This window comes from Megalops cyprinoides, chromosome 2 (genome assembly GCF_013368585.1).
Source record: "Megalops cyprinoides isolate fMegCyp1 chromosome 2, fMegCyp1.pri, whole genome shotgun sequence".
Taxonomy (NCBI): Eukaryota; Metazoa; Chordata; class Actinopteri; order Elopiformes; family Megalopidae; genus Megalops; species Megalops cyprinoides.
The window spans coordinates 39,966,019-39,989,311 of NC_050584.1; the positions used below are offsets into that span (position 1 = coordinate 39,966,019).

A 23,293-nucleotide genomic window follows, 5' to 3' on the forward strand; every position below is an offset into this window, starting at 1 on the left:
AGGCATAATAACATTTGTATCCATAATATTAGTTAGTAGCCATTAAGGAAAATATCCAATCCAATGCCTACACCCTTCCCTAGATCCTACATCTCAGTTTTGTGCATGCAAGAGCGAGTCCTCCACATACAAGGGTGTCTCCTAGCTTAGGGAGTAAATTTCAGTGAAGGTTATTAGCCCCTTAATCACCAGCTTTGTTCAATTGACAGATTTGCTGGCCACAATGTGGTAATGCCTTCGGTTGCATACATTATTGACACGTTGGTTTCATGCAAGTGTCCATGTACTTCATAATAAAAGCTTCAATAGATGTAGTGCACAATAAAAGCCCTGTTTAACTCTGTATAGTGCCTTTTCCATCCAATTTCAATGCAAAATATCAGCAACAAAGTAAAAAAAAATCCTGAAGGTTTAGGTATAATCAGAGGTTCATGTTCATTCAGATTAAAATGAATAGGAAAGTGGATCCTTTTTCATACAGTCTCAGGCCTAAAGTGTTGTCCATTGATTGGCAATCACCCCGTCAGCTGCATCAGTAATGAAAGGCACAGAGATCTATTCCTAGCAAGTTGCTAGGGTCTGGAATTGGAAGCAACCATAGAGAAAGTACACTGGTGCTATGGGTACACATCTGCCATAAGACATTGTTGATGTGTGAGAAATGTAATGTCCCACTGAATTCAGGATGCATTCTCATACTGTACTTTACCAGTACAGGAGTTCCCTGTCATGTCTGCTTCTTCGTCCATACTTTGACAACATGGGCCAAATGATGAACCATATACAGTTTTCATTCCGTTATGGAACAGAGCTAGAACTGACAATGCTGTGACTGCTCTGCAAAAATAAACCTTTGTAATACTAAGCCTCCATTCCCCAAAGTGAAATTTGTTAGTAGAGTCATTTTCCCAGAGGCCTCCTTTTCAAATACTTCATGTATGGAAAAAAAAAAATGTAAACTAACACCAAATGGGCATCTGCAAAGTCGTCAGGCTCCCTGACGTTCTTTGAGACTAATATGTTCAGAGATAATACAATAACACCAGAAGGCAGGTCTGCTGATTATTTAACATTTTATGGGTATCAGTACATTTGTGCCCCAGGGTTAATGAGATAAAGGGGTCAGAGGTTGGAGTTAGACAGTGTACTCCCAGGGTCCAGCAGGTGCTTTCTAATCAGTTTGAATCAACAAGGAAGGTATAATACAAGTTTGGATTCTTGTCCAATTAACACTGCCATCTCAGCTGACAGTAATGAGCCTTTTAGTATGGAGGAGCTGAGCACAAACCAGGTTCTCAGGCCAGCCAGGTAGGATACACTGTATACAAGGAGTTAGATCTCTCCACAGCAAGAGTTAGCTTGCTGCAAGGTCACATCAGTGTTTTATAGTGTATTTATTTACTCATTCATTTTAAAGTTAAAATGTGATGTTATATTTTTGATGTAGCACTAGTGCATATATTTACCCTGTATACCTGATCTATTTCTTAGGACAGGTATATACTGACACCACAGCTTGACAATACAGATTTACATCATTACATACACTGCAATACCCTTACTTTGATACGCACAGTAACTAACACTCGTCGCCTCTGATTCAAAAGAGCTGTAATGAAGAATGCTGTCCTCCTTCACTGAGGTCGCTCATACACTAAACCAGACAGCATAACTGTGTCTATATGGATGTGAATTGTGGACGAATGCAGACAAAACCGTTTTTTCACCACTTATTAAAAGACTGGGTCAAACGAACCACTCGCACTGAAGCACATTTGCTTTAAGGTTTGAGAGTTTTATTGAAAATAGCATTTAGTTCAAAGACGAGCCAATACAAGAATGTCCTGAGACAGCAGGGGGGGGGGGGGGGGTCTTTCTGAAAACTCGAGTAAAGTATTACATCACAGATCTTCCTCTCGTTTCCTTTCCTTTTCAGCAGGCTTGGAGAGCGGAGTGAGCGCTGCCCAGGCCACGGGGATCCTGAATGCATTACCCTCAGTCTGGCTGCACAGCGGCTCTGCAGTCAGCTCGTTCACAGTACATGGCCGTGGTGAAAACTGATTCTTGGACTAAACAGGACACCACCTGCCTTATGTGGGAAGTCTGTAGGGAGAGATTCTAAGTGAGAGCAGACAGCAGACAGCAGTGGCAGGCAATGCTGGCCTTCGGGGATCAGGCCAATAGATATGGCTTCGGATGTGTCTGCAGGTACACAGCTTATGCAGACTCATTGATCTCATGTGTTGACTTCCAGTCCGAATAAGACCCACGATCAAAGGAAAAAGATGCGAGATGGAAGGGAAACCAGAACCATTCAGTCCTCTGGGAACAGCATTGACTTCCCCTGACATACACATGGTATAAGTGTGATGCAATAATTTTGATGATGCAAGTGAACTTTTTCATTCTTTTGGTTCAACGCAAGACAAAACATGAGGACAATTAAGGCACTGCTCTGTTCTTCAACGAGGGTTTCAAGAGCCAGTATAGACTCGGTTGTTGATTTTGTGATTCTTGTGAAAGTAGGAGGGGAAATGTTCGACAACATACAATCGATTCCAACGATATGTGCAACCGCTGAATTTGATGCGACAGAGACGAGAAGTTTTCACAGAGAGGGCCTGATCGACATCAATCAGGCAACCAGGGACCCAGCAGTGGAGATACAACGGGGAGATGAAGCCAAACAACACCAAGGATCTAGATGCATCTACTGTTTCGCAAAATACGGATCGCAAAGACAGACTGATCAAATTTGTTAGTGATGTGACCAGACGACAGCTGCATGTTAAATGCTGAGCGTGAATACCTGCAGTTAAGTATTTAGCACTGACAATATGAGCCACAATAACAATACAATGTTGATCCTACTGTGATTTTACCTCCTGCTATCATAGAACCCAGAACATGAGGTTCTCTCATAGAACCCAGAATGTGAGGTTCTCACATTGCCATGTGTTGAATTAATCTAATAGATTAATGAGAGACCTGGCTTTAGAGGTTCTATGTGTTGGTGAGTTTGGTTTGCAGCTTTGGTGTGGATAAACATTTCTGAATGCCTTTATCATCGCAGAAAAGGATCTAATACATGAGAGGTTATCTACACCTGATCTTTGCTCCTGAGGTAAGTTTGAAGAAATTATCTTGCTGCTGCAATAAAGGAACTAAATTATGGAAACACAACTTATGAGAACACTTATTTGTGTAATTATGTTCACAAAAAACACTGTACAGTGTAAGTGGCATACAATATAAACACACTCATGTGGCTGATTATATCAGAGTTTGTTCATAAAGCAGGGGCCATAGTGCTTTTCATCGTAGTGATCTGTGGCAGGTCTAGGAAGAACCATGGGAAAAAAGAATGCAGACCACAAGCAGGCCGCTTTTACTCTTGTAAAAACATGAAGGGGTGGTATAAGGGAACTACACTGCCCTACTTTTTTTTCCACAACACAAACTTAAGTGTAAGTATATGTCCCGAACACACAATCACTGACACATGCCATAACGTTGAGTTTTCTGTGTCCACATTCTCGCACTGAAAGACTCTGGACTGAAGGAAGCCCAATACATTCTTGTAACACTGTTACCGTGCAGCACAGACTTAGTGCAAGGTTTCCATCCCTCGTTTCTGTTATTTTTCTTAATAGAACACTAACCTTGTGGGACACCGTTTAGGTTACACTTGTAAGCCCACCTCAGAGAAGCGGAGCCACTTCTTCCATATTCTTCTCTTACCTCTGATGTCCTGTCCCCCCTGTCCCAGACCTCACATTCCCTCCGCGTGAGACAGATTTCAGGGTCAGCGTGAGAGACAGCATCCATTAACATAACACAGACATGCTGATTGTTTTTGTTGAAATGAATGGTTTGTTTTCAGCGTCAAATGCAGTCCGGCTCACGGCTGCAGTAGAGTCCGCTCCTGTGCCCTCTGTGCCAGCCCAGTGGGGGGGTGGTGGGGGGGAGGGGCGCTCAGAGTCTGTTTAAGGCAAGACGAGGACCTCCCGCTTTCAGCCGCTCAAGGTCACACGAGGGCAGTCCTGTCTCCTGGCAACGAGGAACAGTGTCAACAACACGTTGGTGCACTGCAATAGACAGAACATCAAATCCCAGATGCGATTCCAGTATAATCTCAGTTGTGATTATAAACAAAATACCCTGCAAGTTAGGGCACCATATACTCAAATGGTGTACAGGACATTCAAGGACCAGGAAGCTTTCAGTGTAAGATGGGTAATTGTGCTGTTGGCTATAAGTACTGGAGCAAAGTACTAAAGGTGTATACACTTACCACTGCAGACATTCAAGGGGTGGGATCATTGTTTTCGACGGACCACCTGTTGGAGGTGCAGTTCACTCTCAGCTGCTACGATGGGCAGCTCGTTTTGTAGGTGGTAATTGATAAGATGACTGATACTTTCAAAAAGCATGTCTTTGGTGCGAACCTACAGGTGACAGAGAGAAATCAGTGATTAGACAGCAGTAAAGCAGAGAGATGAGGAAAAAAAACTATACATGTATGTGCCCTAAATAATTTGGATAAATCTGTCATGAGTCACAATCCCCAGGAATACACTCTTAATCATTATAACGCATAAAGCACCATTGAACAGAGTGCTATGCACAAGCCTCCGTTTTGATGAACTGACCTGAGATAAGTTTTCCCGAATGTAAAAGGGGCAAAGAAGACATTTGGAAATCAGCCTTTGTCCCTAACTCTGTTTCATCAATATCCAACGTTCCTCCTGCTGGCCTTGGTGAGGGTGACTGGCACACAGACAGGGGTGTTACAGGGGTCTCACTCACCACGCCCTCGGGGTCCACCAGCAGCAGGTGTTTGGGCAGGCCGCAGTGCATGCCCGTCAGGACGTACTGCCCCGGGTTGGTGGCGCTGTCCCGCACCAGGAAGTCTCCGTCTCGCGCCAGCAGCTTCTCGGCGTCCCGCCGGCTCATGCGCCCGTGGTACCAGGCCTCGCGCCGCAGCTGCTCCTCGGTGGGCGCGATGGGGGCGCGGCGTCGGGGTGGGCTGGGCCACTGGTCCTCCAGCACACACACGCCCCCTGCCTCGTGCATCTTGAGGGCATCCTCGAAGGGCCCTGCAGAGCACAGGGGAATCATGGCAAGAGAAACCAGACACGAAGCATGCACGCACACACACACACACACGCCGCACATGCACACACACACATACACACACAGACACACAGACAAAAACGCTCACATATGTACACACACAGCCATTCATGAGTGTTCAACCTGATTAAGTTGAGAGGATGGACCTGTACTGTGTGGCACTTACTCATGTCGAAGATGTCTTTCTTGGGGCTCTCAGACCCGCGGCCCCCCCAGCTTTTCTCTGACCCAGGTTCCCAACCGTCTAGATTCTGGGTGTTCACATACAGGTGCTCTTCATAGTCACGGCTACCAGGTGGCTGGCCGTCTGCACGCAGGTACCCATCAGACGTCAGGCCTACCAGTCACACAACATACTTGTCATTGAGTCATTGAGTGCCACCCTTCTGACCACACCTTAGCGGGAGCATCCTTAAACACTCCTAGTCCTGTACATGACACCTAACATCTTCAAAATTACCAAGCTCTTCATTTCATTTTATTAAAAAAAAATTAGATAATCAGAATACGATTTTGTTTTGAATATGTTGTTAAGTGCCCGGTCTAAACCTGATTCCAGGGCAATCACTTCACAGTACCAACTTTCTCCACAGGGGGTCTCACCTGAGCTGCTGCTGGTCTCTGTGTCCCAATGAACATCATAGCACAGCTGCACTGGGGGGTAGGAGGCACCGTCTCTCTTTGCTTGAGATCCCATCTACAAGCAGACAGGCCACAAATTCATGATGATTCCAGGATAGTGACAGCTGAGCTGCTCCTGCTATTTGTTTAATTCAGTTTCATTGTGACATATACTCAAAACAGCCATAAAAACAAAAGCAAATGGATCTCCAAGAAGATATCACGCAGCTATAAAGCTTAGAGAGGAATTTAATATGTCAACTCAATACACATCAATTGCACAAATTTAAATCGTTCTGGTGTTGAATTTATTCCTGCCTGTCTGCATCGTATAGTCTCTGTTTGCTCATATAATCAAGGAGAAGGACCTATCCACAATGGCGCAGTCACACACTACTAAAGCCATATACTAGGTCAACAACATCATCGCTTTTGCCCTTAGTAACTGCTGCTCTAATGTCAGGGGAGTGGTAGGGATCAGGGGACTCACCTGCGTGGTCTTGCTTGGAGGCTGGGTATGGATGTGGCCTAGCAGGGCCCCTGGAGGCCTCAGCCTGGAGTCCACCACTCCCCCAACCGGAGGCTCCTTCCCTGGGATGCTGTTGTAGTAGTCATGCTCTGCGGAGTCTTCATCATCGCCCCATGCCGATTCATCTGTCCTGATATTCCTAGGACCCAGGGACAAAATTAGCACTGATCCAAATTGCATTTCCAAAATGAGACAGCACAACACATCCCGCCTGGTGTCACTGTGTACAGAGGTTATGCTGGTAGCATCGGTCAGAACGGGAAGAATTTGAAACCAGGAAGAAAGAAGGTACTGCCCCCGCCATCTACCAGGTAACACCGCTGAGACATGAGCTCCCACGGCGCACTAAAATCGATCCAGTTTTAAATAGCAGTCCAGCTCTCTCAATATTAGCAACATCAGACTAGGGAATAAAATCAGAACGCGGCATATCTCATTGCAGAAGTCACGTAACCAGGAAGTAATTTTTTTTTTTGCAGAGAAAAAAGAATTGTGCTTCACAGCCCGCTGTGGCTAACGAGAAGCGCTTGTGCCGTTGCATACATTCAGCCACATCTGCTTCCTGTGTGTCTGTGCCGGGGGTCTCTCTCTCACCGCTCGAGTGTGGGAATGGCCTTGGGCGGGCTGTGCAGGTACTGTTTGAACTGCAGCTCGAAGGCCTGGCCAATGGTGCTGATGACGCTCTGGGCCAGGCCGTCGCAGCACTCCAGGATGTGGCAAGCTGCAGGATGGCGAAAAAAAACATCTCAAGTGAATCAAATTCATTTCTACGGATGGACAGTCAAGAACAAGCCACACATGTAAAGAGCACCCATTTGATGAATGCGCAAGCATACAGTGGACAGACACCATTTTATGAAGTGTATATAAGGTAAAAAAAAATACGCAATTTAAGATTGAGTCATTGCGAAAAGTAATTGAATGGTGATGATAGATTCGAGAAGGCTGACAATTACCTCTCTGGTTGACGGGATCTTTAGCTACATAAGCAACATAGTCAGGCGTGTCCTGAAACAGAAGAATAAAAGCTGCAAAATTCCTATAATTGAGAAGAAACACTTCCAAGTTGAAGTGAAGACAGAGACAGATCACAGCAGCACGCTGCTAATTGAGATGTGCAGACTCGCAGTCAGATCCTGACATAATGACTGATTTGTGCCGTAGAGACAATGCACGGCTAAAAGAAAATGATTGCGCTAAGGCTTGAATCCCTCACCGTATCTCCACCGGAAGCAAAGGAGATGGACTGCATGGGGTGGTGAGCAATCACCTGAGACAGAGGGAGAACAATACATTTCTCAGCGGATCAATAACAACATAATGCATCCTTTCCCTGCACAAAGAAAGGAGAATTTAACATGTCCGGCCTTTAGGGCTCTAAGTGTGCGCAATTTGTAGCTGCAATGTATTGCACTGTGCGAGTCTTTAAAACACTAGGGGGCACGGTGCCGTACTTTGCTAATATGAGGTGTACAGATGCCGTGTTGAGCTGTAGTGACATATGCTGCACTGTGCCATGACTACTGTGCTGTGCTGAGCTGAGCTGAGCTGTAGTTATGTGTGCAGTGCTGTCCTGTAATGATAAGTACTGTGTTGTGCTGTGCTGAGCTGTACAGATATGTGCTGTAGTTACATGTGCTGTGCTGTAGTGATATAGGCTGTGCTGGGCTGGAGCTGTATGTGCTGTGTTGCGCTAAGCTGTAGTGATATAGGCTCTGCTGTGCTAAGTTGTTGTGATACAGTAAGTGCAGTGCTGTGCTGTGCTGAGTTGTAATGATAAACACAGTGCTGTGTTGTGCTGAGCTGTAGAGAAAAGTGCTGCACTGTGCCAGGTTGTCAGCGAGTGCTGTGCTCAACTGAGGTGAGGTGCTGCACGCTGACCTGGCGTGTGGTGGGGACAAGCAGGCTGAGCCCCTCAATGGAGATGTTGATGGCGATGCTCATTCCAGCAAAGCGCAGATTGCTCTTCCCCATAATGGATTGCAGGGCCTTGTTAGCGGCCTGAGGCGGAGAGGAGCAGAGAGAGGGGTCATCGTCCGCGATTCACAAACAGCCCATCCCCAGTTGCATTTCGTATAGTCGAGCACAGAGAGACCTTCTCACCTTCTTCTTCCAGGTGCCCTTCACCCCAGGCACAACCTCGTACAGCCTGTTGATGGCTTCCCTAGGGTACGGCAAAAAGGATGGGTCAAACAATGTTGGAATTTGCTATTGCAGCACCTGGCAACCACAGAACAGCCAGATGACCTTCCAGAGAAGCAAGGGGGTACTCTTTCGCACTGGGTGAATGCACAAAGACGACCACGTCCACATTCCACGCCCAGTGATGCAACGATTTACCTTAATTCCATAGAACATTACCTCCATATTTCTCAGCTTTAGACATCCTAATCAAACAGTTCTTTATATATATTTGGAACGGTAAATCCTGTCAGCCGTGAAGGATGCAGTCTGTTGGAGTTAGCAGGTAGGCTAGATGGTTGCTATAGTTTAGACAGCTACCGACAGTGTTGGCAAGATAAACAGTTAGCCTAATTGTGTTGAATTTATTTCTCCAATATACCATTTTATATGCTAGCCATATGAAGTTAGTTAGCCTGTATATGCTGAATCAGAGCAATAAATATTTTTTTACTTTATCAGGTTTTCACATACCTACAGGGAATTTGCCTTTATAATATGGTACAAAATAGGCTAGTTAAAATATACAGACAGAGACAGAGGGGGCTCACGTGTTTGTGTTACGGTGCTGTTCCATACCCAAAAACAATCCACTTTCAAACAAATACTTCTTATCGTTCCTTCCCTGTAAGAACTGTGTCAAAGCCACAAGGCACACAGAATGTGAGTGGGTGTGTTGATATCCCTCAGTCTGGATGCAGTTCTCTGTGATACACTATGCTGGGCAGTGTCAGGGGACTGCAGGGACAGGTGGCAGCTGCCCGTGTCAAGGACCCGACCAGGATCAAATGGCTCATGAATAATTAACACGCAGCACTTGCCCTGTACTGGGGACTTTTCACGGCTTTTTCAAACTCTCAGATCTCACCCAATTCGACTCGAGCAAAAGAGGCAATGCAGAGCTGGAGAAGAAGAAACTGCAGTTAACTGTCAATGGGGGGGGAGGGATACTGAGAGTGTATTTGGGTCAGGAGCACCACAAACATCCTCCATGATAGTCACTGAAAACTGATTGGGTATTGCCCTGTGTGTCTGTGTGTCTGTGTGTAGGTGCACACATGCATGATATGTCCAAGGCCACTCTGCTTCCTCCTAAAACCAGCAGGACATTGAGCCAGTTTATACCATGCCCTGACAGTGATTGACCTGATTCATTTTGAGGGCCTTAATCATGAGAGCCAGTGGGGAGGATAAATACAGCCCTAGACTTCCTGTCACTTCTAAGCTCCATCTTCTCCTCACATATTTCTTATATCCTGGTTCTTCATAACATCTCTGACAAACTTTGTTTTAAATAATCTATGGCTTTCATTGAACTTTTTTTCCTGTGGGTTTTGAATATCATAGGTATAATAATGATTGTGTAATGTGAGGCTGTGATGCAGTACAGACCTGAAGTCCTCTCTCAAACTCTCTTTACACTCCCTATTCAGAGAGCCTTAATTTACATATCTGCATGAGTAACCCATCATAATGTGACTTAATTGCATTGGAATGTTAATTTCATTCCCTGTACCCATAACCAACATGACAGTAATGTCGCCATAGGTGTATCCTGCAATAACCCCGTAATTCTTTCGCTGTTTTATTTGCTGTAGTTGTTTTGTTTAGTGCCCCTGCTCCTGGACGCGCTCATTTTCCACCAGCGTGCATCTATCCAGGCCACTGCAGCTCTCCACAGTCATTAGAGAGCATCATCAATAATACATCTCTCAATCACTCCACTGCTGCCGTTCTCCCTGCACTTAGCCCGCTGCGCGCGCGTAGCTCAGATTACTGCGCATCGATCACCGGGGCCCGGTCTCAGCGGAGCTCCTCGCCCCGCCTCCCGCACGCCCCCCAGCAACACTCACCATAAACAACCACACTCGCACCCAAGCGGGCAGTGCAGAAAGCGCCAGTCTAGAATACGGATGCACGACGGCTCCGGCTCACACCTCACGCTTTGGTTACGCTGTTCAGGGCTCTTTGTGAGAAACATAGAAAGGACAAAAGCAAAGTGCTACGGGGTCAAGATTTGACTGAACAAGACTAGGAGCAGTGTGTCATCTCTGCCTATAGATGGTGCTCACACAATGAGAAGGGTCAATGCTTAAGTAGAGCCAGGTGCAAGCCTTTTTCCTTTTTAGTGTGTATTCAGTTCCCTTTCCTTTTTAGAGTGTCTTTGATCAGCACCGTAACACTAACACGTGAGACCTCCCCTGCAGCTAACCCTGAGCGGGCCCCTTTCCTGCAGCACAGAGCAGGCGAATTTTAATATCGTTCATAGTAAGGATACTTATCATTTCAAACGCACAACAAAACAGACCACTAACAGACCACTTTATAACACTGGACACATTATGGAGTTAACTGTACTGAGTAAATTTCGGGGCCTGTTTGGACTGCACCACCCCCCCCACCCCCCCCCTTGTGAGGGCTGCGGGGGTATACTTTACGGCCATGTCTTTGATTTAAAGATTCAATCACTGGAAGCAACCGATCATGCTATTTACCTTACAGTGATTTCCTCTCTTACATTAAAGATGAAGACGAATTAAGAAGAATTCCTTTTTGTCTGTGAGAGTCTCATTCCCAGCTGGACTGTACTTCTTCCCACTGACTTGCGATTATGGTGACACACCCAATTCTGCCGTTCCATTGGCCAGTTGATGGAAACGCTGCAGCCAGTGTGCATGTGCGTGTCGACATGTGCACTCTTGTGCATACAGATGTACACCTGCTTCTATGTGAAACCTTGTCTCGAGCCACTGCTGCACAAAGTGCTCCGATCCAATTCTGCTGACTCCGCAGTCATGGGTATGGATGATGGGACTGACCCCTGCCTTACCTTGTCACCTGTGTTCGAGTGTTGAAGTCCAGAGACCGCATGGACTTGAGGACCTCAATGCAGCCCATGTACTGAAAAGAACAGAAACACGCATTGCTAGACTGTGTGTGAGTTTCACAATGGGAAAAATTCTTCTGCAGAATTTTCTTAGTGCACCACATATCAACTGTGAGAACCATTTAGGGAGCATGGATCGATTCCCTGTCCTAAATTCTTAGAGCGAACAATTCCAGACTATACTACTGACAACTGACCACTGACCAAGGCAATGGAAACAATCGTCAGGGTCACTAACACAGGAGTTGTTACTACGCCACAGTGCTAATGGTGTGGACGAATTGCCAAATAAAGGAATATACATTTTATGACTGCACTCCCCTGTCATATCATACTTGCCCGCTCCCCTCCCTTGTGATTAAGGGGTTATAATATTTATGCATTCTGGCAGAGCATTACTTCCAGGAATCCCTCTGAGTGACATCATAATTGACACTTTGAGAGTGGTAATTGGCTCATAAATAGATCAGGGGAGCTCCAGGGCTAAGAGCCCTCAGCAGAACTCAGCCCCTCAGGACAGGCCTTGCGAGAGCTACAGAGCTATAGGACCAACAATGCACCCTTTCAGTGTCAGAGTCCCTTGAACAAACCTGTGGTGTTATCTTCCCCTCTCTGATAGTAACTCATTTCCTACAGCATCATATGTCTAGGATATAATCTTTCATCTACTTTGCATCCTTTCTATCTCCTTAAACATACACAGTTATATGCTGGTTCACACAAACATACAACACACAAACACAAACAAACAATATCTAGTTCATGTGTGTGTGTGCACATTGGACACCTCTCATTCTAGCATACATTTCTTCACTTGATTGAAGAAGTTGAGTACAATGAAGCACAATTGTGATGAGTGCACTTGCTTCAGTGGAGCTGATTTACTATGCAGTTTAATTCTTTTGTTTTGCGCACAGGCAATACAGCTCGCAGGAGGGGGGCGGAACACGTCTCACTGGTCATCCCTGACACGTCTGGGAGATGGAATGGATGCAGATGCCAGAGGGACAGCTGGGATGAACTCATCTGGGCTGGAATTTTAAAGCGTGTCATTTCACTTTGGCGGGCCTCAGTGTGCTCAGCGGACTGGCTGTGATGATGTCATCTAGGCCTAAGTGGATTGCGTGCAACGCCCACACCCATGCACAGGCAATCAAGATGCACATCAATAAACCCCAACAGATGCCTCCACCCACACAAATGCACTCAGTGCTGCAGCACAAGACTGCAGCTCTGCATTTCAGTTTGTTTTTGGTGAGGTAACTCTTCTTCCAGGCTGTTAGGTCGCCTGTGAAACCTATCTACATTTTCTCCTTTATTTAGTGCTGCCCAGCCAATGCTGTATTGTCTTTCTTCACATCAGTGTGTGCATCGTTATGCGTGAGTGAATGTGTGAGTGGAGGTTTTGCGTGCACATGCACGTATGCATGCAGGCGAGCAATGTGTGCATGCATACATGCAAGTGTGTGCGTATGTGTGTGTATGTATGCACAGCTTCACCCAGATGCGTGGAGACACAAGCCACAGCTCCCCTCTTCCTGCAAGCTCAGTGAGTGCTTAATAAGATTAGGAGACAGGGGGAAGTGTTCCATCAGGGAGACAGGCTCTCTCTCTCAATGGGTCTATTGTCACCATCTCTTCAGCCAGACGCATCACAGCCTTCCAAGCCCAGCCGCGTCGACCTCACGTCAGCATGTCCAATCTACTGTCACAATGCTCTGGGCCCAAACACTAAGTGCGTTCACACTGCTGTTTCACTCCCGTTGTTACACCTTCAACCCACACTTCCCTGACCTCATCGCAAAACCAGAGATGGAAGTGTTCCAAGAAGGCCGACATATTCTGTGAAAGCAGAAAAGGGCTTGTTTCCACCTCACCAACAGGAAGAGGGAGAACCCCAAACAACTCACCCTCCCCCGTGCTGTATTGCATTCTAGGAAATAAACTTCTGACGAATGAAGTCATCGCATGACCTTAAAATGTGATTCTTTCCTTCATTGCTGCAGCACCCTCAGTGAGAGGGAGCCTGCGATCACCACTGCCTCTCTCACACACAGTTTGTCACCCTTTTCGGCAGCTCGTGGTTCCTGGAACTGGAACTTTTTGATTTCAGAAGTGCTGCGGTGCCCTGCTGCAGGGGCCTGTGCAGTCAGCTTAAATCTTCTTGTGAGTTTGACTACAGAGTGAGCGCTAAAATGTCTCTATAAATGACAGCGAGGGTCCTTCCCTCCAGCACAGCATGGCAGAAGGAGGCAGCAGGTGCAATCTGCTGTCAGGAGTCAGCATGTTTATGTGGTGGGACTTACACCTACACACAGCAATGTTCTCACTGCTGCTCGCCTTGTTACTATTTCTTTTACTACTACTTTTACAATGACTATAGTTAGTATCGTTATTATAATGACGCATGCTAACCTGGGAGTCCGGAGGGTCTATCTGAATAGAGGCATAAGCATACATTCAGTGGAGTGTGAAACAATGAGCTTACTTTAAAATGCATATAGGTACATCTGTTTCTAAAACCATTGAAAAATTTCAGCTAAGCAACATCCCATTAGTATAATAATTCTATTGTGGCCGTTGGGGATGTTGAGCTCAGCTGAAATGAGAGGCTCTGAGATGGAGCGGCATTGTTTATTCCTCCATCTCTGGTGCTGGTGTAGCTGTCCCGCAGGGGCCGGAAGACAGCCCGGGACATCAGGCGGGAGTGCAAGAGCACGCAGGAGGGCCGTGAGTTTGGGGGAAGATGTCCTGGTCATCCTGTTTGCCCTCTGCTTCCCGCCCCGCCGACGCAGTGAGACTCGCAGCTGCTGCCGTGTTTCCCTGGTGCTTCTCCCCCCACATGTGACACAAATGACTATGATTAAATTTAATTGAATACAGGAATGAATGGTGCCTGTGTAACGCAATTAGGAAACGTGCCCCGGCCCAGACGAGGATGATAAAGAGCCATAGCGGCCTGCTTGGAGGAGGGGGGTGCGGGGAGGAAGATCGCTGACATTGACGTCAAATAGTCTGCTTCCATCTGTAACCCCTCGTGTGCCGTAAGCGCGAGCCCATTCTTGAGGGATTGTTTATCTCCGCATACTGCTACAGTGATGGTTCTAGATACTCAAGTGACTTTATCCTGCCGTGGTGACAATTCGTTTGTGGGAATTATTTTTCACAAACATGCATACTCCTCTGCCAGTAATGAGAAAATTTATATTCTCTTCTGATGTACATACACGAGATTTACGGTGCACAATAAACAATGGCATCGAAGGTTAGCAATGTTCAGACGTCAAAAATGTCAGCATATGCTAAATGTAACATAAAGATTGAAAGACAAACATGAATCTAAACGCCAGTGAGAGTTACCATTTAGTGACAAACGTGTATGCTTCACATTAACACCATGAACTAACCTAAACAGGAGAGAACACACTCACTGACCAAGAAAGAGCATGCAGATGCACTCACTCCACCCAACAACAACAACAACAACAACTACACACACACAGACTCACACACAGAGAACCATACATACAAACAACCACGTACAACTCAATCACACTTCATCTGTTTACAAATAGCCAAGAGCTGACACAGTGTAATAAACACAATACACAAAAGCGAAAGATATTGGTCATTATCATATTCTATGACTGCCAGCTTTACAGGTACATCTTTTGTATAACTCAGTAAAACAGAAATGATACAGCAAAAAGTCTAGCTGGCTTAATGCATTTTGTGACAAATGGCTTCAATTACCCCAAATTCCATAAACTGCTTTGTTACAACTATCAAGTAGAGGACTTGTTTTTAGATCACACCAAAGATAATGAAAGACATTCATAAGCCCTTAAGTGTTAACTGTAAACAACAGCAAAAATGTCCCAGTTGTTTCGTTCAGCATTGGACAAGACAACCAAAACCATCTCCAAACCTCCTCTACCTAGGATTACAGAGAGCTGAAAGCCCAATAAAATCTTTTATCACATCAACACAAGGCAGGATATCCTGATTCACAGCAACACATGAGAGGGAATGCGTATTGATCTTATCTCAAAGAAAGGCAAAGCCATGGGCTGTATACAAATGTGGGGTGTGATTGCAGAGGGGAGACAGGAGATTTGTGCATTTGTGCCACTCACCCTGATGATATAGGAGGCCCCTGGGCCGGTGATCTTCTTGTCCGGGTGCAGCCAGCCCTGAGAGGGCTTATGGATGAAGCTTCCCTTCTGGCTGAGTTCCTCCCTTCCCAGCTGCATGCCCTCCACCCTCGCCCTGCGGCTCATCCCTGTCCCGGAGCCGCTCGCACCCCCTGGGCTACCTGTGCCCTCTGCGCTGCCCGCGCTGGGTCCCACCGCGCCGCTGGATCCGGCTGCACCGCGCTGCCTGCCAATGGCCTGCAGGGAACAGGAGGTGACACACACGGGGTCACAGGAGTTCAGAACAGCGGCCAGGCTGGCCACAGGGCCGCTGACCGGCAAACCGCCGGGCCCCACCGGGCCCTGGGCGGTCCCCCTGCTGGAGTCCTTGCTAGAGCTGGAGCCGGAGCCAGAGCTGGAGTTGGAGGGGCTCCGGCTGAGCAGCGAGTTGGAGAACTTCCACTGGGGCATCCTGGGGATCAGCATGCAGAAGGTGGTGGTGCCGTCCTGCTCTCCGTCGATGCAGGGGGAGTCGGCCAGGGCCGGGCCGCTGGGGGCGGGCGGGCGGCGGTCCGGGAGCTGCAGCGGGGGCAGCGGCAGGGACGGGGAGGCGGAGGGGACGACCGGCGTGGCGACCACTTTGCCGCTCATGGCTAAGCTCTGCATCAGGTCGTCGGAGGAGGTCACAGAGTCGTTGCGAAAGCGGCCATACTTGGGCTTAAGTAGCATACCCGGGGGAGCAGCCCGACGCAGTGAGTGGCAGGGGAGCGCTTTAGGAGGACGAGGGGAAGGGGAGGGGGAGGGGGAGAGGCGTACTGGGAGAAAAAAGAAATCTCTGTTTATTTGCAAAAATCTTCTGGAGAGAGATGTCTCACGGTCCGTGCAGAGTGAGCGCTGTCCCGTTCTCTCCCTCTCTCTCTCCTTTCTGCCTCTGAGCTCTCCAGCTTGGCTCTCTCCCTCCCCCTCTCTCCTCTCAGTGATGTCATTGTGTTATTGCTCATCTATTAGCCCTGCCCTGCCCAGCTGCTCTCAGACAGCATTAGCTAACCACATCTGCTTGGGCTTTCCTTCCAACCAGCACCCCACAACAACACGGCAAGGGTGCACCTTCCTGTGCACACAATAAACCTCTATACGGCATGACAGAAGCACCTCTTTTTACAGTAAATGCTTATCTTTGAAGACCAGTATTATTACCACAGAAAACAGTGTGCACAAGTTCATTATTCAAGCATTTTTGTGGGTGTTAATCAACAGATTGAGCTTTTCTTCCAATGATCTCACTGTGTGTTAAGAAGTGAAACTATGTCTTACAATCATTATGGGAGCCTTTTTTTTAAAAAAAAAAAAGAAAAGCAAAACAGTCTATTACTGTTTATGTATTACAATGTAGCCATACAACATTATAACTGAGAAAACAGCTATTTTTAAATTGAGCATAGTACATAAATTGAGCAACAGGGTCAGCAGTTATATTTCCAAAAAGGACGTCACAGACGGTATGTAGGCGTGATTGTGACTGTCAGATTGCTTAAGAGTTCCATTCACCAGCTTTCATGTTCAGGTGTTGCTATAGATGCTGACGTAAGAAACCCCTTTCCGTCCACATTTGGCCCTGACATCACAACACGCCGGCCATACTACGGCGTTACTCTCTCTCTTCACAGTTGCTCACAAAAACAGGAAACTGTATTTTCTGTGTCGAGGCGTGGGTGTGGCCCCTCTTTGACAGACCTCTTGGAGAGTATTACTTATTACTGGCTCCAAGATGCATCCCACAGAAAATAAACTCAGACTGCAGTGCAAGACGCTCTCCTCAGTTGTGCTTCATGTTTAAAACAAAGGGCTAATTCAGCACCCAGCAAAGACACAAGCTCAGCACTCCAACACAGTGCATGTATGTGGTTATGAGTCATCACATCAGTGGTAGAGTAATCCAGATTACAAAGCTGTTTTGGCAGGATCTTAAAACATAAAGAATTTCCGAAAGAACATATGAATTTTTGTACCCTAAGAGAGCACAATGACTGCTGAAAGAATTACCTAAATGGAGCTGCGCCCCACTCTACACTTTGTTCAGCTGTAGGGAGCTATGCTTCTATCGGGAAGTCAGGAAAGAGAGAAGTGTCTTCAGCCAGACATACAGTAGTATCTCACTGAGCGCAGCTGCCACAGCCAGAGGGTGACCATTCCGTAAGTATATCACAACAGTGAAGCTGTGGTTATTATTACAAATTGCCACATTTTATTATTGAAAAGGGAAGGATTGATCAATATTAGTGTGCAGGACATCAGCAGTTCTGTAGATAGGGTCACCACAGCCATTTCCAATTAAGAGGAGTGAAGCGGTGTGTCTGTGTGGGTGAGTGGTGGTGAGGGGCAATTAAATTCTTCAAAAGACATGTACAATAAACAGTGGCAGTCACGACAGCAATACTTAAAGAGAATTACTGTCAGGATAATCCAGACCTCCCTCCATCTCTGTCTCCTTGTCTCAGTACACCTCTCCTCTGCTCCCAAGAGAGACATCTACCATCCTAAAAGGCAGGCTGGAAGAGCTGAGGCCTTTCACCCCATCCCTACACCACTCTCTCTCCCGTAACTGTGACGGAAGGGAAATTAGGAATCACGCACCTATAGGAGCCTCCCCTAAGTGGGTTAAACAGGGATTTGTAATGCACACCTTTCTGAGAAAAATCCAATACAAAACCAACATCATAGCAGAGAATCCAGCACAAGGTCATTCTGGCTACAGAGGAGAAAATAAGGATTAGAAAAAAGGGAAGATTAAAATATACTGAAACCACATATCTGCACTTGATCCCTGGTGTCAGATAGAAATAGTTCACATTCACAGCAATATGCCACAATGGTCTTGATAATGCCATGATCATCTGTGAAGCGAAGGCGTCAACCATGCAATCTTTGCAGTGAAAAGGCAACAGATAATCCTGATACCGACACACTGTCACACTAAAAGCCACATAAATTCATTCTTTGAAATTATGTAAATTATATCATCTGAATTTACTGATTTTTGAGTATTACAAATTAAGGACAAAACATTTCAGTCTGTGACTTTTATGTACTTTTTTAGTATCAATGAGTTTAAGAGTAAATACCAACTGATCATCTGAAAAAGCTCTTGAGGACACATACATGACACTTCGGTTCCAGCATAGCTTCAAGTAGTCTATAATATATCAGTATGAGATTATTCTACACATTATTTTTCTACTTACTTGCTGTTAGATTGATTGCTAAGCGCATGTGTCTGACTTCACAGCGGGCAGCGAACAAATCTAAATGTATCACCAATGCACTGCAATAAATATTTCAGCTGGATGTCTGCAGACAATGTATAAACTAGGTTACTTGCAAAGGAAACTGAAAATGCTGCCAAACTAATCTGGCAACTTTCTCTAGCTAACTTTGAAAAGAAAGCACCACCAATACAGTATCTCTTTACACACACACAAATAAGCTGACCTAAGTCTGCCTGAATCTGACATGGTATTAATGTTCCTGATAACTGATTTACCACACCAACAAACGAGTTATCTATTAATAGCATGGATTATACCAGGTCATAATGAGTGTCAGAAAATATTGACTAAAGCTGCCATGGTCAAAATACACTTTTTACATACGATTTACAAACAAGCTGCAATGGTTTTAGAACAAAGGTGTTGTACTATGTTGTAGCACTGGGCTTTTTATTCACAGACCAAAAGAAACCTAACTAATAGCTATAATGACGTAAATGAGGAGAAATACAAACACAGTTGAATTAATGAGCTTCAGAAAAGAGACCAGGACCAGTACAAATATGTGCATGTGTTTCCCCCTTTGCCCCTGCTAAAGTGTGAATCACACAACAAAAGTGAACATGGGATGGAAATATCACTACATCGTTTATCATTCCTATATGTTTCTTTTTAACAACACTATATCTTGAGTCCAGTCTTGATTTTCAAAGAGGATTTAAGTTTTAAAAAGGACAAAACTACCCAGCGAAAGTACATGAGCACGAATTTGTTTGGTACATATGTAGTTGGAAGGTAGTAGGCCCAACATCCTGACATAACAAGTAAGTATTGCACACTTACATGTACTTACAGTTTTGTACATAATCATACTCAGCTGTATATAGCACTATTTCAGTCACCATTTTTCTCACAAGAATCAAAAGGCAATTTTACACAGATTCAATGTTATTTGATCAGTAACATATCAAAGGCTGGAATAACATTTTTGTTAAGTAAGCAAATGTGCAGTAATTCCAAAGAACCAATAAAGGCTAATGTTTTGCCAAATTGACTGTCACAGTATATTCTTGAATCAAAATTAGAAATTATTTGAGATGTATGAAAGCAGCTATACAACACAAAAATTCCATACAGAAAGGTAGATGTCTTAAATACGGAGAGGTAATATGCCCAAAGAGAACTCACCGAATTCAGGAGTGTCTGCTGCGCTGTCTGAGAGGATGCCCTGACCACTAATGCAACACATGCAAATCCAGCTCAAAATGAAATGCAGTTGTACTGAGGAAGTTCTAAGAATGTAAAGGCTTTTTTGGGTTGCCCAATGTATGAGTGTGACTATGAGCTGTGTGTCTGCATATTGAACAAACAGGGAAGCACAGCACAAAAAGCCACAATAACCACAGGTCACCCCCCTTTGATTCCAACATCCAATCACAATGTTGACTCACTTCCTTGTTTGTGGCAAAAATGCAGCTTAATAATTTAGGGGGGGGGGGGGGTTAGTGAGAAATGCAGAGGGTCTTTCAATATTTTGCAATGAGACTTCAAACTAAGGGAGAGCTGAAGAATCTAAGGTCATGTCCTACAGTGCGTTAAACCTGAGAATTATATGCAGTGAATGGTGTCCAGTTAGTTCATCCAGAACAAATATGCCCCTAACAACAGGGTCTTTTGAGTTGTTGTCAAGTAGGTTGATGGTTATACCAGAAATATCCACACCAATTCAAACTAGAGGCCTCAGATGAATGACATATTCATGTAAAAATGATCTTACTATGTTTACCTTTTAAATTTACTATATTCCGTAACCCAACCACAGTCTGTGCCAGTTTAAAATGTCAAATGTCACCGTTGACACTGATTTGTGTCATTGGAAAGCTTCAGCGGCAACTTTCACTTACAGACGTGAAATGAAATGATCCACTAAGATTACAATGAACAGTGGTGAAACTCCCCATTAACATGTTTTGGGGAGAGATAAATAAAGACCATGTGATTTAAGTTGACCATGTTTGCATTTTTTTCCACAATAGTGAAGATCATACATCACAAAGTACAATCTAATATTTCCATTGCTGTAACATATATTCATTTTCAATTGAGAAACTCTGATTTTTCTACTCTCTCCTCTAGTGGCGTTGTCAGGTCCGATCATTCGGGGCTATAGCCCCAAATATTTTAAGCCTAGTCCCGAATATTTTCACCCTAAAGAAGGAGGTGTTCATAGCAAAACAACAGACAGACTGTGTAACAGAATGGAACATGACTTGCAGCATCTGAAGGTGTGATAATATTTATTTATTATAAAGGTAGATATAACCTCCCCAACCTACCGATGCCGATCTCCCTTCAAAAAAAAACAAAAAGACAAGCCCCAGGCAAACTTGACTTAGCCCCGAATCTTTTCAATAGGTAGAAACGTCCCTGCTCTCCACCATTTCAAGACTGTATTTTCAAAGGTTCTCGTTAGAATCCATTACTCAGCCACCAGTGAGTAAATCTGTTGTTATTTAAAGAACATGTAGAAACGCACTTTCACAGAACCTTCAGCATTAGCCTGTTACTCATTTACCAAGAGTGGTACACACACATATACACACACATTTCGCTTAAGTGTGTCACAGTGCTTGTGATAGTAGGTAAGCAGAAATAAATCTGTTAACCAAATGCAGGTTCTGAATTTGGTCAACTGATCTGCCATGCAGTGTCTCCCTTGATATTCCACTCTTGCTTGAACTTCTCTTTTTAAAATGGAGTGTAACACATGTAGTTACAGCACATGTACTACCATAATTCAACAGGATATGCAATGCTTTTTCATTTGGAAACATTCTGAAAAGGGGAAAGAAACAAGACAGGTGAAGACTCCACAACCTTATGTATAAAGATCTAATCACTTCCTATTTTATTTTGTTAAAGCATAGTTGAACTCTTTAACACATTCTAAGAAGCAGAGTTTATGACTTGGCCAATCTTACACATTTACCTCATCATTCTAATTTAATCCTCAAAATGTTTATACAATAATAGCAAATATATCAGAGAAGTACTTGAAAATAGGGGAGGGCACATATTTCTTAACAACATGACTTTAATTAACTTTGTTTACTGGGTATGGATTCTTCTTAGACTATGTAGGCTGCATAACCTTTAGCAAACTCGCTTTAGAGTTAAAAAAAAATACTGCATAGACCTTCCTTCCTCCCTCATCTACAAGCAAGCCTGAGTCAAATGTAACATTATTGGAAACATGCCATCAAACTGATCAGTAAAGATATGAACCCTGATAATGAATAAGTTTGTTATGTTAGTACTGTATATTAGTATTAAATACTCAATGAATACTTAAACTCCCAAGCCCATAAAAGTACTCATATTCTCTTCACAGATATTGTGTGGTTAGCTAACCACTGTTGACATTTGAAATGTTTTCAAAGAAAAGAAGAGAAAACTAGGCTACAGACCAAATGTTCTCTGCACGATAACTTTTGCATTAATTTCTACTAAATCCATCGTCTTTACTGTCAGTAATCCATCAATAACCATTTGACTGTTTTGTGCATGTTGGAAATGAACAAAAACTTGAACCAAGCATGGCCAAGACTTGCAAAGTACAATCAACAAAGAAAATGATCCAAATTTGAAATATTTCAGTATCAGTACATTTAGTAAAGATTGTCATGTGATTTGTTAAAGGAGCAATGTAGTGCACCAATTTTCAATTGTATAATGTAGACTAGTTTTTGTATGTCTTCTTAAAACTCTTAATTTTCACTAGAATAGCTGAAACTATATCCCAGAGTAGGTATTTTCATGTATGTCCTGATCCTGATAATCTATGTGTACACGTAGATTGGAAAATGGTTAATTTGGAAAAGGCCATTCCAAGGTATCATCAAATCCAATATTGCTACCAAAGTTCTGTTAATGCTGTTGCAAATATAAATTACTCAGTGATAAGAACAAAGTGCATTCTGGATGTACTGAATCTAAGCAAACATAGAAACTTTATGTGTTGCTGCCATTTACACAAAAGAAGGAGTCCATTGAATACAAAATATTGCAACTGTTATGGTCACAATCACTTCCACTATGACTAAATAGTCATAAACATCATAACAATAAAAAGTGCTCATGCAGAGTTTGGCCACCTAATTCATTTTTAAAAGTAAAAATGGTATTTTGACCAGGTTTTCAGACTCTATAGCCTATAGTATATCTATTCACTGACAAAGAACTGCTGTGACTATAATCACAGAAATGAGCAATGTTCATATTCCTGAAAAGTTGTAGCCTCATATATATTTGGAATAAACAATTGTACCGAGGTTGAGAAAATTTTCCACAGACTAGGCTATAAAGAGATGAGCTCGACCGAGCCAGCTCTGAAGGCCGTTTTGATTATCATCTACTCATTTTTCCTGCGATGTAGCCAACTACTGTAGAACAGGACACTGTCATTTTCCTCATTGTTTTTACTGGATGTTCTTAATATTTTGGGAACTTAAATGCATCACGTAGGTGACTAGCTGGCTTA

General features: G+C 44.4%; 1 protein-coding gene across 1 annotated transcript; it reads right to left on the minus strand.

Moving 5' to 3' along the window:
* Window positions 1-1,866: 1,866 nt before the first annotated feature.
* shc2 (SHC (Src homology 2 domain containing) transforming protein 2) lies at window positions 1,867-16,389 on the minus strand. Its single transcript, XM_036521903.1, has 13 exons — window positions 15,491-16,389; window positions 11,298-11,368; window positions 8,390-8,450; window positions 8,168-8,287; window positions 7,503-7,556; window positions 7,243-7,294; window positions 6,881-7,007; window positions 6,248-6,425; window positions 5,740-5,833; window positions 5,303-5,473; window positions 4,810-5,099; window positions 4,295-4,448; window positions 1,867-4,050 (listed from the first exon to the last, which is right to left on the minus strand). The coding sequence occupies exons 1-12, from the start codon at window positions 16,214-16,216 to the stop codon at window positions 4,320-4,322; spliced, it is 2,073 nt and encodes a 690-aa protein (XP_036377796.1). The 5' UTR covers window positions 16,217-16,389; the 3' UTR covers window positions 1,867-4,050; window positions 4,295-4,319.
* Between the last annotated feature and the right edge of the window lie 6,904 nt (window positions 16,390-23,293).

What these genes read in the sequence shown, in the direction of transcription:
- shc2 (XM_036521903.1), bottom strand. Translation starts at nt 16,216, where the DNA reads ATGCTACTTAAGCCCAAGTATGGCCGCTTTCGCAACGACTCTGTGACC. An exon ending in ACTCGAACACAGGTGACAAG is followed by an intron (nt 8,451 to 11,297) that starts GTAAGGCAGGGG and finishes GCCGTACCCTAG; the next exon opens with GGAAGCCATCAACAGGCTGT. An exon ending in TTGCTTCCGGTGGAGATACG is followed by an intron (nt 7,295 to 7,502) that starts GTGAGGGATTCA and finishes CTTCTGTTTCAG; the next exon opens with GACACGCCTGACTATGTTGC.